The 14089-nt window shown below is 41.5% G+C and overlaps 1 protein-coding gene across 1 annotated transcript in view; it reads left to right on the plus strand.

The window, feature by feature from the left end:
* Nucleotides 1-3214: 3214 nt before the first annotated feature.
* Nucleotides 3215-14089, plus strand: part of COL12A1 (collagen type XII alpha 1 chain) — a gene marked incomplete at both ends in the record, with an annotated part of 100790 nt that continues 89915 nt past the window's right edge. The window contains 4 exons of the mRNA XM_080615307.1: nt 3215-3287; nt 11569-11685; nt 12438-12581; nt 13478-13534. Of these exons, the coding sequence (XP_080471433.1) occupies nt 3215-3287; nt 11569-11685; nt 12438-12581; nt 13478-13534 (391 nt within the window). The remainder of the gene's footprint in view (nt 3288-11568; nt 11686-12437; nt 12582-13477; nt 13535-14089) is intronic.

Below are 14089 nucleotides of genomic sequence, written 5' to 3' on the forward strand. Positions count from 1 at the left end.
GCGCCGCCGTCCCTCGAAGCCGTAACCAGAGACTCAGTTTTTCCACTGCCCTCCCGTGTCCCCCGCCTTTGGGAAGCCGTGGCGGGGGAGAAGAAGGGAGGGGGCGGCGGGCCGGGCCCCTGCCTCCGGGCGCGCTGCCGCGGCGGCCGCCCGCCTCATGCCGCAGGAATGCGCGGAGGTATGCGCCAGTTTCCAGAAGTGGATCCCCTTCCTTGCTGGAGCAGAGCAGCGCATATATCACCCGGTGGCAGCAGTCCACCTTCCCTGCAGTTTCGTAACCGCTTACGAGGGTAAATTGAGAGTTGGGAACAGCCCTCTATTAAGTAGCAGATTGAGAAGAGGTTCTTCCCACTTGGAGAAGGCAAGTCTTCCCAGACAGACCCCTCGCATCGGGAGCTACAGTAATCCAGGCGCCTCCTCTGTGCTCAGCTATTGCCGCTGCTTCTCCTCTTCCTTCGTCGCCGCTGCTACTTGCTGCTTCCTCCACAAGGTGCCTCCGGAGCTTCATCCTTTCTTCTCCCTTTATCCAGGTCCGACGGCTGCTGCTGCTGCAGGCACCGCCGGAGGAGCTGCCCTGCCACCGGCTCCGGCCCCCTGCAGCCGCCCCAGAAGGTCTGTGCCCGCGCAGGAGCGGGGACCCGCTGCCCTCCCCTCGGCTGACCCCCTCTGCCTGCACGTACCCACCACGCACACAGCCCCTCCTTATAAGCTTTATGGCTGAGGTTGGCAGTGCCGGGTTGAAGGCTGGCACAGAAAGGTGGAAAGAGCGTCTGTGTATCTCTGCGTGTGCGGGCTGGGCATGCCAGCGCCGGCTTGCGGGCGTGAGGCCGGCTAGGTGGAGGAGAGGGGGAGAGCGGAGCGCCCCAAGGGGCTGCTGGCTATCAAGGCCCCGGCAGGGCACGGGGGAGCCCGGCGCTGGCGGTGTCCCGGCCGCGGCGGCTCCCTCCGGTGGGAAGCTCGAGGCGGAGCCTGGTGTCAGTGCAGGCACGCTACTGCTGCGGCTTTGGCAGGAGCTCCCGCTTCCGTTCCTTGTGTTTACAGCTGCCGGTGATGCTTTCTCCTCTTTCCAAGGTGGTTTTTTAGTGCCTTTGATAGGTAGTGTTTTTTAGGTTGTTGTATTTTTTTGTTTTCTTTTTCCCGTGTCGTTTTCGTTTATGTTACTTTTTCTTCTTGAAAGAGGTAAGCGTTGTGCACTGTGTGGTTTGGAAATGCTTTGGCTAAGCTTTTGTGGGTTGAATTGGTGTGAGGTTGGTCTTCCACTGGTGAAAGGCTGTGTTTGGAGGTTTTTTTGTTATTATTTTTTTTGGTTAGAAGTGGTCTCTAAAGATCATTGAGATCATTCCTCCTGACACAGTCTGCTTGTGTCCCTGCTGAGCCAGAGAGAGGACCTTCCCTCCGTCACGTCCAGGCTTCCACACTCCTAAGTTTGCGAGATGAAAACAGAGTGATTCTAGTTGGGCAAATGAATGCTTTGGCTGAGATGTTTTATATTTTGACAGAAAAATATGTATCGGAAATGGCAGACCTGCAGCAGTAGTCAACTTTTAGATGCCTTTGTGAGCTGATTAATTTCTGTTGCTCTTCAAAAGGATCAAAAGATGGCACTCCAAGCCCACACGACATTTCCATGAAAAAAGTCAGTTTACGTTGAGTTTAGGCAATCCTTAAACTTGCTGCAGAATGCAGCTCAGGGATGCCTGTTTCCCACACTGAATAGTGATATGATTTTGGAGCTTTCGGGATAATTTAATGCTAACCATAGTATTTCTTGTGTTAGTGTCAGGGAGTTGTTAACATCAGTATTACTCTTCTGTTTAGCTGCTGGAAGCCATTGGACTGAAACCATTGCTTAGTTTTTCCTCAGGCTCTTGGTATTTTTATCTGCAGCACAGGCATTTGGCTCAGGCAAGTACATACAGCTGCCCGGCAGAAACCTGTTAAGTTCAGTGTCAGCAACTGAGAAATTCTTGGATCTCCATAGCATCTTCCTCACTAAATGTGCCTGCTGGTTAGTTCTCTAGATGGCAGAAGGATATTATTTCCCCCTTCAGCTGTTTCTGCGGACTAATGATTTATGTCTGTTTCTCTTGTTTCGCTCTTGGCACCTTCCTGATAAAATCTGTTGCTTAATTGCTTTTGGAATTCTCTTTCCTCCAGCCTAATTATGATATGTGATGCATTTATGGACTTTATTCAAATAAATTACCCCTCCCTGACTTTCCACAATAGAAAACCCCAGCCTTCATAAACACTTATATGCATATGCGATGAGGACTGTTCGTATTAACCTTTACTTAGACAAGGAAATAATCTGGAAGTTTTACTGGGGTAATATGGGAGTAATTTGAGGTGACCTAGAGTGTATAGTTATGAAGGTAGAGATACTTGCAATTGGGAACCACTAATTTGACCTAATCCCACCTGTTTTGCTAGACAACCTGTAGTGACAGCAAGACTCTTTCACCTGCCTGCTTTTTATAGTGTATTTTAAATCTATTTTCTCTCAGGACACGTAAATGAATTATCAGATGTTGAAACATCATGGCTAGACAGATGTGTCAGGTTTCAGTTGTGTGTTACACACACATCTGTATAATCTATTTCAGACCAAGAAATGAATAGCATATTCGTGAGCAGAACCCCTCAAAAAAAGTTTTATTACGGTTTCCAAACTGCCTTGAGACCACTAAAACACAGCTAACTAAGTGCTTCAACAGTTATGAAAAAGGAGCCGAATAAAATCTCCAGCTGAAGGAGACATTTAGTTGATCCAAGGCAGGAATGACCTCGGAATTAGCTATCATTGCAGTCAGCGATGAAGTCATGGAGCTCCCTCCTGGCTCCTGCCTGTGCAAAGGCATGGATCCTCCTTGCGCTTCCCTGATCAAATTAACCCCAACTAGGTTAAAGCCCTGTATGCTCACTGAGATTGGAAAGGGTTCAGCAACAAAAGGCACATTATTGTGAGACAAGACTCTTCAGTTAGTCATGCAGATCTGTCATCATCTTGAACAGCTTTCAAGTCTAGAGGTTTCAACCTGGTCTCGTGGGTGGGGCTGGGGATAAAGGAACAAAGCAAAATCCATGTTTTGTCTTTTTTATGTCTCATGAATACACCCACACAATCCTCTAATCCATGCGTATCATTTCCTTCTCCTTTCTCCCCCCTATCACTGCAGATTCATTCATGTTGTTGTGATCTGAAAGGGCAGAAATGAAGACAGCGCTCTGCTCGGCAGTCGCTGCTCTATGTGCAGCCGCCCTCCTCTCCTCCATCGAGGCTGAAGGTAAACCCCCCTCCCTGCCGCCTTGCCCCCAGTGCCCTGCTGACCAGCAAACCTCCCACCCAGCCTTTGAGCTACGGGCTCTCTCTCTGTTTTTGAGTGTAACTACCTCACGTTCTCTCTTTCTCTCCTTCAGAGAAATGCCTCTTCTTCCTTGCCCAGCTCCTTCTGTGCTCTGTTTCTCCCGGCTAGTCAGCCGGATGGTAGCTCCCTCTCTGTCTCTCTGGTGTGCTGTCCACACCACCTCACAGACAGGACATGGGCTGTCTTGGTGCAGTGCCCGAGGAGCCCACTGCCAGTGGACAGCCTGGCATGGCCAGGGCCTGCGGTCCTGCCCCTATGACGGATAGAGAATGGCCAGGCTCTGTGCTGTAGTCTCATTTAGTTATGTGGAGAGAGGAAATGGAAAACCCACCACCCAACAACCCACAGCTTTGAAATAAAATACTCCAACAGAGTCTGGCTCTCTGCGCCTGTGTGTTTTGTCCTGGATGGAACCCCTGCCCCTGCCCCTGCCCTGCTGGCTCACCAGCCGCCCCAGCTTGGCAGGGCGACCCCCCACTGAGCCCTGGGGTGGCTGGACCCTCCCTTGGGGTGGTTTGGCCTCCATGTTGGTTTTGATTAGGGGAACTGCCACCACCATGGCATATGGCCTGGACACCACTGCAGGGTAGCTGTACCTGGGCCAGGCCTTGCTGTAGCAGTCGGGGCCTCAAGGCTTTGGCATGTATGTGGTGCTGTCATGCCCAACGAGGCCTTTCTTCTCTTCTTCCTCCTCCTCTTCCTCTTTTCAGAGCCCTGGCCAAGTCTGTGGAGGTTGAGGTCTTTGTCAGCCCATGGCAGTGTCCTGCCTCCGGCTGCAAAGACCCATCATGGGTCTGGGGAGACCCATCATGGACACTACACTCACTACTGCGTGGCTCAAAATGGCCTGGCCCTGGTGCATTTGCCTTCCCAGTGGATTAACAGCATGTGTGGTGGCAACCTCCCCAGTCACCATTTGTGTGAGCTGCATGGCTTTGGTCATAGTAGCAGTGTTTCTGCCAGCAGTGGCTGCCAGGAGAAATACAGATACTGAACATCCTGTGCTGAAATGACTTGCCTGACCTTCGGGACATGACCATCATAGGGTGAACCAAATCGCTGGCTGTGAACTCCCTGGGATTTACTGGAAAAAACCCAGAAGCCAGCCAACTGATAATTTTTTTTCCCCTTCCTTCTCTTTCTGTATTGAACCAGAACAAATTCTCTGCGTCAAGCTCCTGTGTCTGGACTTGGTCACTTTGGCTGATGGCTTCTAAAAGCATGGTGTGTCAGAGATGTCTCTGGGGCATTTGCTCCCCTAACAGTGGTACTTGCTTGGGGCATGCAGATGTAAAGTACACTGGCTTTCTGGAAAAAGATGACATTTCTGCCAGCAGTGCAACATCTGGTCACCCTAGGAGAGAATCAGCATGCTGCCTCCCTCTTGAGCTGCGTTATTGTTGGCTGAGGAACCAAAAAAGGTCATTTGAAGTCATTTCAGAGTTGCATTTGCAGGACTGCCATGCCAGAGAAAGCAGAGAAAGCAGAGAAAGCAAAGAAAGCAATGGACAGTTTTGATGGAGGAAGGGAGTGGATGTATTTGCATGTATTTCCCCATGTTAGCAGAGAGCTCGCTCTGAACTGGAGTAATGTTGCTGTTGTTCTGCACCAGGGATTATGTGTGTGGAGTAGGTTATTTCAAAATGTAAGTGAAGGTGTTTTATTTAGCTATAGTGTTGACTAAACCAGTCATAGCTTGAGTACTGTTAATGAAACTGCAAAATGTATTTGGAGAAGCGCACTGTTATTTAATAATGGCAAAAATAGATGCATTGCCAGACAAGATGGCCAAGCTTTAGCTCTCAGGCTGAAAGATGTGCCATTGGTAAACAAAACTGATCTTGTGAGTTGTAGAGCACTCCTGGATAGGGCCTGCATTACTCTGCATTCAGAACTGTGTATTAAGTAAAATATCTAGTCCACAGTGATCAGTTTTTCATGAGAAACTTCTTCCAGCTTCAGAGTCTTGAAGTAAGAACAGAAAAATGTCGTCTTGATCAGGAAGTGCAGTGAGGAATAGTGGTGCTGAAAATGGAAATTCAAAGCTAGGATTACGTTAAGACTTACTCTGGTGGAAATTGCTTTTGTAAAGCTTTTTTTGCAGTGTGTTTTTTTTGTTTGCAGTATACTGGTCATTCACCTGCAGTTTTAATTTTGTACTTCAATTTTACATCAACTTGTAAGTTGCATGTTGTATTTTATTTAGTTTAGTTCTCTCACCATTCCAGCTTAAATGATGTCTGCTGAACTGACTTTCTTCTGTGGACATTTGTCCTTTAGTCTATTTTTCCAGCTTTCAGATTACATTATAGCAAATCTCTATCCCACCAGTCAGTTTTCTCTTCCTCTCCCCCCCCACCCTCTGGCCCCCCTCCACTTCTCTGTCTCGTTTTGTTTTGTTCCTTTGACTTTCCCTATGGTGTTCACAAGAGATGCAGTTTGAATTTTCTTTCCCTAAGGTGTGGGCAGACATTTGGTGGGATGAAAAAGTGAGAGGAGATAAGGCAGAGGGCCTTTTGATGTGGTAAAGATTGTTGATATAGGGTGGGAAGAAGGAGTGAAAGCAGAGGGAAGGAAAATGTTAGTTCTATTTTTCTGTCTTCCTTCAGCTTTCATTTTTCAGTCTATCCTGGGAGTAGATCTGGTGTTTATCCGCTACTGCTGTTCATAGATTCCTAAATCTTCCAGGATGAAACTGTTTCTTCATCAGCATCACAGCTGCTCTGTGAGTACTTCATGAGAGCTGTGCTCTGTTGCTGTTGGCAAGGCAATGAGCTACAGTAATGATGTCAGAGCTTTTTACACAGACACAGCAACCACAGGGGTTTCTAGCTGGACAATCACTGTAGCAGTAGAGGGTGTAAAAACAACATATAGCCTAAATGCATTCATGGCATTTCACTGGGGAAGCTGTTTACTTACCCTGCCCACAGGGAAGCAAATCTGTTTTCATGCTCAGCATTTTTGCTCTTTTACAGTGAAATTCTTGTTTTATTTTGCAATCCTTCTGACATCTCTCAGCTTAAACTTCTTGTGTACGATGCTATATTTTATGCTGTGTTTAAAGTGGTTTTTGCCTTTTTAGTCCTACACCACAATATTCCAGTGCATTCCCTGTGTGTCCTCATGTCAAGTTTTCTTTCTGTCACGTTATATTTTCATAGAATCATAGAACAGTTAGGGTTGGAAAGGACCTTAAGATCATCTAGTTCCAACCCCCCTGCCATGGGCAAGGACACCTCACACTAAACCATGTCACCCAAGGCCTCATCCAACCTGGCCTTGAACACCACCAAGGATGGAACACTCACAACTTCTCATTTTCCATCTGTGTTCACAAAAGCCAGGGGAAAATCTATGTCCTTTCACTAGATAAGATTTCTTTTCATTATTTTAGTCATAGTTAAGCCAGGTAGATTAGTATGTGAATAGCCTGTTAGTTATAATCTCAAGGTAATGCTGTGATGATGTCGTGGCTTGTATAGTACCTTGCATTTCCCAATAATAGGATTTTAAAAGGCGCAGGAAAGGAATGAGGAAATCGTTGGTTCTGTATGACCTCACTGAGGCTGTGAAGGTGCTGGCTTTTCAATGTAACAAAGCTTCTCATTGTTAAATGAGAAAAACATTCTCATGTAACAGAGCTTGTGTTGAGTACATGAATTTTCATTAACTGCATGGTTTAGAGATGATCCAGGATAGCTGAAACTTTTGAAGTTAGCTACCCATTCGCTTTGGGACCATCATTTTGTTACCTTTTGATGTCTGTTTTCTAGCTTTTGAGAAAGTAGTTGTTGATTTCCAAGTTCCCAAGAAGAGAATCACATAGACTGATGTGTGAAATTAAAATCTGTGTATGCGTGAGGGTGACTATAACTCCTTGTTTTTCCTGCTGCTAGTTAGAAGCAAAGTTTACACGTGTGTATGTTTAGACACACATATGCACACACATACATGCACAAGCATGCTTAAAAGTTGGTATATATTTATGCATGTGGTTTGTGTGTATGTATGCAGTTGTGTTTAGTTAATATAGTTAGAAATACATATATTTAAATGTTTTTTTCAAAATACACTTATGAGCTATATGAAGAAATTTCATATACATGTATAAAATTAAAAAATGCAAACATACAGGTGACAATGCTGCTGTGTTGTGATTGCAATGAATATCTAACAAGGCTGAGAGTCTGTTCTTGACTAAGTACCTGGGCAATAGATCATTCTTTTTCCCCATTCAGTTTGGTAACATTGGCTTTAAAGGAGCTTGCTGGGGGTTTGATCTAATTACTTGTGTCAAATCCATGCTATTTATTAAGAAAATAATATATATGAGGACTTTTGGCCTCTTGCAGCCTTAGCAGGGCTTATTTTAGTGAGAGCAAGGCTGAGATTATTGTGTAGCTTTGTGTCCTGTATGTTATGTTAACATGGGCTAACATATTATTTCATGTGCTAATTATAGGGAGTCTTTTCCAGTGATGGAATTACAGATTTTTTTTTCACAGGGATTGTTGATGGTAGCTACTTCCAAGTTACACCACTTTGAAGTCTGTTTATAGACTTATATATTTAAATTGCTTGATCTTCTGATTATATTCTACTTTCTCTTATGAAGATATTAATTGGGATCCTCTGGCAGTCACATTGTGCTATCTGTAAAAATCTGTAGATTAGGTTTGTATTGCATACAAGCTAGTATAAGACATACATAGCATGAAGAAGATGCCTTGCTCTATATTTTCTGTTTGAGAAAAGATACTGTTATTATACATGTATATAGTACCAGGAGCGGCAGTGAATTAAGTATATTATGTTGGAATTTTTTTGTTTGTTTGATTTTTTTGTTTGCTGTTGTGGTGCATAAGATAGGATATCCAATTGAGGAAGTTACCATAGTTCTAAGAGTGCTGGAAATTGACACTGTGTAAACATTACTATCATACAGCAAGATACTTTTTTAATATGCTATAAACCTGTAGGGGAGCCCTACATTTCTCTGCATCAGCAGTGGAATCACTGTATGAAGGCAATACTATAACACCATTACATGTTACGATCATGGTCCTCTACCTTGACAAGTCAGTGAGAGGTTTGGCATGGATTTTGATGGACGCAGGATCAGGTTGTTCAGCAGTGTCAATACATTGTAAGCACAGGTGCAACTTCACTTACACAAATAGACATCAAGACTGCTTGCTTGAGTAAAGCTGCGCTCACACATAAGCCTTTTTAGGGTGCATTTTAAGATTTGTCCTTGTAATGGGACAAACTTCCACCACAACCAGGGGCATTTTCTTCCTAGAAGTCTGGTCTGATTCTGTATTACAGATTTATTATTTTTCCTTTGTTGAATTCCATTCTGGAAGAAGAATTTTAACATGGTCCAGTAACAGTTGCTCTATTTGATTATTGCAATAAGGTTTTTATCATCTAAACATTTTGCTGTACTTTAGATTGACTTACTGCTTTCAATCATATGACCATGGTTTGGTCTTCACCCCGCAGCTGGTTTCATGTGGGTGAAATCTGACCCATGTGATGTTCTCAAGGTTGTTTGAGTATCAAAAGCTCACAGGCCATCTGGAAGACATTTTGACGACGTTGGATCCAGACTGGCTTTTTTTAACTCAGGCAGAGTTCCTTTCTGGATTTCAAAGGGAGAAGTGTTCAATGATTGAGTTTCATAAGTCAGTCACAGATTGAGAATGAATGCATTTAAACTGCAGCGAAGAAGACCGGGGTTAGGTGTTGGGAATAACTTTATGATGAGAAAGGCAGTGAGGCATTGGAGTAATTTCTGTGGAGTAATTTCTTTAAGAATGATCTGAGTCAACATGTCAGTAATGACATGAGGTGGCTGATCATATCTTGGCTGTGGGATGGATGAGGGGACTTTCTGAGGTCCCCTGCAATGCCGTTGTTCTAAAAGGCTGTGAACACCTGGATGAATGGATACATCGCTTCTGTATCAATGTACTTCTCCTGTTACGTTCCAAGATCCACATCTGAATTTTCATAAAATGGATTGAATTCCTATCAAATGTTAAAGACTTTTCCTCGCAGTCAATTTTTTCAGTTTATCTGGAATCGGTCATTTGGATATCAACAAGTTGGGCTGCTGCTGTCCTTCAGCAGTTAAAGCCTAAAGTCTCTGCTGCAACATGCCAATTTACTTACAAGGTTGGTGGCACTATTTTTTCCATGTACTGAATTTTTTTTAAAAGCATGCTCAGGTCAGTTGTCTCTGCCTTTGCATTAAATTTGTCCTGAGCCATTGCTGCTGAAACAATATTTTATAATGATATTCTTATCACCTAAGTGTATTTTACTATTAACATGTGTTGCATGATTTTCATACTAGGTAACTGTCCTGCTGTCTCTAGCATTGTGATACTCATAAACCGAATGATGAATAAATTATGCATGCAGGTTAATGGTCTAATCTCACTGCCTGTGTATGGACAATAGGAAAAATAACATTTACTTCAGTACTAGCTTATCTATTGTATCAGTATTACAAAGCCATATTATCCTATGGTTGGAAATGACAGCAAATTAAAAGGAAAAAAGATGCCTACACAATTGGTTGCCAGTTTTTTTGAGCTCAGTATTACGTATTGCAATTGGACAGTGTCTTTTCATAAGTATACATTCTAGCATTTATTTCTTTATCTGCTCTTTATATTCAAAACTGAAACAAAATCTGGCACATGATGGAGATCTTCCATGAAACAGAGAAGATCTGTCTATTAAAAATGCCTGCAAAATGGTCTCACAAGTAGTTAAGGAAAGTATGGCTGAATCTAATCTTTGTAGACCTATTTAAACAATAATATGTAGTACACCTGCCATGCACTGACAGTGAGTCAGTAAAATACTGCATGAATAAGCATGCCAAATTTACAAAGAGAATATCATTATAAAATATTTATGAAACGTCTTTGTGTAATGAACCTTGTACATGGAGGCTTTTGTCCATCGTAGGAAGCTAAAAAAATAATAATCAACATTTCATTTACATATGCATGGTGCTGCAAAATAGCGTATGAAAACTGTTTCTTTCTGTTACTGTTTAGTTACTTCTGTCATCAGCTCCTTCAAGTTTTATTTGCAGTCATTTGTTCAGATCATTGGTGCCCTTTTTGCTGTTTTCTATAAATTCTGTAAAATAAATGTCCATAAATATACTTTGATGTTGTCTTTTCATAATTAACCATTGTGTTGTTTGGAACCATACTGGCATTTTATGTTAAAATGCCACTACTAGTATGGGTGCACCTGCTGCAAAGGGAACATGAAAACAACAGTTTACACCTTTGAAATTGTACATCAGTCTGGTGTAAACAGGTAGAATCTTATTTTTGTGAACTTTCACATCAGCTCAAATATTTCAGCAAATTGCAACCAATACAAGTCTCATTTATTATCCCCTTAGTTCCTGAATCCTTTGCAGCCATATGCAAAGTATAGTGGCTTCTAGGAACACAGGGGTGGAGCTCTCCATATTTGGAATAAAATGACACATCAGTATATTGTTATTACTGATATACATTTTAGATGTATATTCGATCTAGACCCTAATAGAAATTGTTTTACTGAATATTAAATGCGTAATATTTTCCTGTATTCTTAGAAATACTTTTTTTCTCTGCCAAGTTTCTAGATTCAGTGAAATTGATAAGAAATACAACTATGCAGAGAGTATATTAAAAAGCTGATCAATTCTTTGATGTCTAATTAAGAAGAGTACTGTGTTCTCAATGTCCTAAATGATCTCATGATATTGTAAGCAGGTTATAATTTGGCATGCTTGTACGGATTGCACCCAGCATGTAAAAAAATTTCCTTTAATTGTTATGTGAAATGTTTGCATATGTGGTGATTATCTGTGAACTCATTGTACATGTATCCAAATGTGTTTTCTATTGTGCTTGATTTTGCTGGCCATTCTTGAATGTCTTGGCAACTCAAGAAACATGTTCTGTGCTGTCCTCTGTAATGCGTATACTCTTTGATGTTTTGTCATATCTTGTCAGCTTTTAATTTTACTCTTTTTCCAACAACATATCTTTATATTTGTTGGAAACAAATTTATGCAAAGACAATTTTAGTAAGCTTTGCTAAGATTATTTTATTTATTCATTTGCCAAAGCTTGTTCAAACTGTTAAACATCCACCTGGTATAAATCTTTTGCAGTTAATCCACCATCAGACTTGAATTTTACAATTATAGATGAACGTAATGTTCAAATGTCATGGAAAAGGCCACCAGATGCAATAGTGGGTTACAGGATAACTGTGGTTCCAACAAATGGTGAGTTCTGTAAAATTTTATTATGTCATTACATTTTTTGAAAACTTGGGCTTATTTTCACTTATCATCTAACTTAGTGGCTATTAATGTCTTTGTGAAGTTTCTGATCAAGACTGGGTAACAGCAAAGGGCATACAGGAAGAAGCAATTATTTTTCCAAGTTAGAGTTTTTCTTATCATAGCGTTTACCCTTTGAGACTGCAGGTAGTAAGTTTTGGATGCCTTTCCTTTGTGAGGAGCAAAAATAAGGTAGAGTTATCATTCTGCTACTCTTCTATGCTTTTACCTTAGCTAGAGAATTGTATTGTACTTCTTTCAAATGCTTCTCCTGGGGGAAGTATTGCATGTGTCAGGTAACGATGCAGTGATATCATATAACTTCCTGATAATTCTGTGTAAGACACCCATTATTCTATTTCGCTTTGAGAAATAATCAGTGTAAATGTGATCTTGAATCAGAACTGGACCGTGACTTGTTAGATAATAGTACATTTTTTATGTGCTTTTTAAGTTTCAAATTTCCTGTAATTTATTAAAGACTTCAGTAATTTTGGTCGCTACTGAAAATAGATTAGTTTGAAGTTTCATGTTTCAAAATTTGTAATTCAGGACAAAAGAAAGTGCGTCATTCTGAAATTATCACTGGATTTTAGAGAGATTATTCTCTGTTGCATTTTTTTTCCTAATGATCAACTGTCATTGACATTACTAGATTTAAAGGCTACATTAACTGTTTTATATATTTATTGCAGATGGGCCTACTAAAGAATTTACTCTTTCACCTAGCACTACCCAAACTGTCTTATCAGATCTCATACCTGATATAGAGTATGTTGTATCAATAGCTTCATATGATGAAAGAGAGGAGAGTCTACCTGTTTTTGGCCAACTGACAAGTAAGTACATGTAATACCAAGCAATATAAAGGAGCGGTCATGCACAAAATATGGCTTTGTTCCAGTTCCTCAACAAAATTGCCACATACCTAAACTCTGATCAGATGTAGCTGTCTGAACAGCCTTTTTCAGTTAAGAATAATTCCCAGTAGAAGCAGAGGGAATTTGCAAGTGATAAGAGGAGACTAACATGGATATATCATGTCTGACCACCTGACAGAATTCTTTGCGGGAGGCCACTGGCTCTTTTGAGCTAAGCCTACTTTCTATAAACTGCGTGTGCTAAAGTCAAGGGGAAGGCTCTTATTGACCTCAGTAACAAATGAATCCAACTGGCTTCCTGTGTGTGAGATAAAAAAAGGCTAACTACTTTCATCAAACAGTAAAATGTGACTCAGTAGATTTATATGGTGGTAAAAGATGGAACTCATTTTTTAATAATTTATATTTAATAAATAAAGCATAAAATAAATCCAATTCAATTAAAAACGTTAAGCACATCGGACTATCATCTGTGACACATTTTGTCACATATGCCAGGCTTCCCAAACAACCATGGGAGAACTACTTATGATGAGTTCCTCTATGTGTTGGAGAGAGGTAATACTGGTATTTCATCTAGGCATGTTGCAGTTAGTTTTCAGGAAATTACTGTATGAGATGTACAAATTCAGAGGATTCTTAATTCTTTTTGCATTTTCTGTATTTTTTGTTGACCTGAATGCTATGTTGTCAAACCTGTAAGTACAGGTGATGTATACATGACTTGCATTTATATTTTCATGTTGTGAGGCTTGTCAGATTTGTGTCTCTATTTCCCTACATGCTTTTCTTTGATGTTTACAAGTTTAACCTGATTTCCTCCATTAATTCTCTTTATGTTGTGCTTTGTGCAGTTCAGACAGGTGGTCCAGGGCTACCAGAGGAAAAGAAGGTTGAGGCTCAATTACAAAGTAAGGTGTTTTGTCTTTCAACTCATCTAACACTTTAGAGATAAGGTCTAGCTCTAGGGCACTATAAAGTTAAACTGTGTTCCTCTGTTACCTGGCGATGAAATTAACATGTAAAATTGTCCAGAGCTAAGAAAACTTGGGAAGGGACTGGGGTGGAAGGAATTTATAGCTGCCTTGAAAGACGAAGGTGCAAAGTTGATACTGAAGCTAGGAATTTTATGCAACTAACCTAAGGAAATCTATGAATGTCTTAGTCCTACTAACAAAAGACATTGTGCTGTGGATAAAAGACATTGCAGAGGAACCTGTGCAGCTTTTATGGGGAGAAAAAGATACAAAACAGAAGTGGTACAAAATGAAATGTTCCTGTAACATCAAAGTGTTGCAAAAATTTTTGTAGGTGAGTTTTCATCTGGCATGGAATAACAGATCTTGTGAAATAGCCTGAGAAGTGTCTCAAAACTGAATATCTAGGTGACAGTTCCCTTTTGGTAATGGCAGGTAGAAGGCTTTTATGGGTGTTCACTTATGTTACTAATGCTTCCCCAGGTAAAA

The sequence above is a fragment of the Psittacula echo genome, assembly GCF_963264785.1.
Source record: "Psittacula echo genome assembly, chromosome: 4".
Taxonomy (NCBI): Eukaryota; Metazoa; Chordata; class Aves; order Psittaciformes; family Psittacidae; genus Psittacula; species Psittacula echo.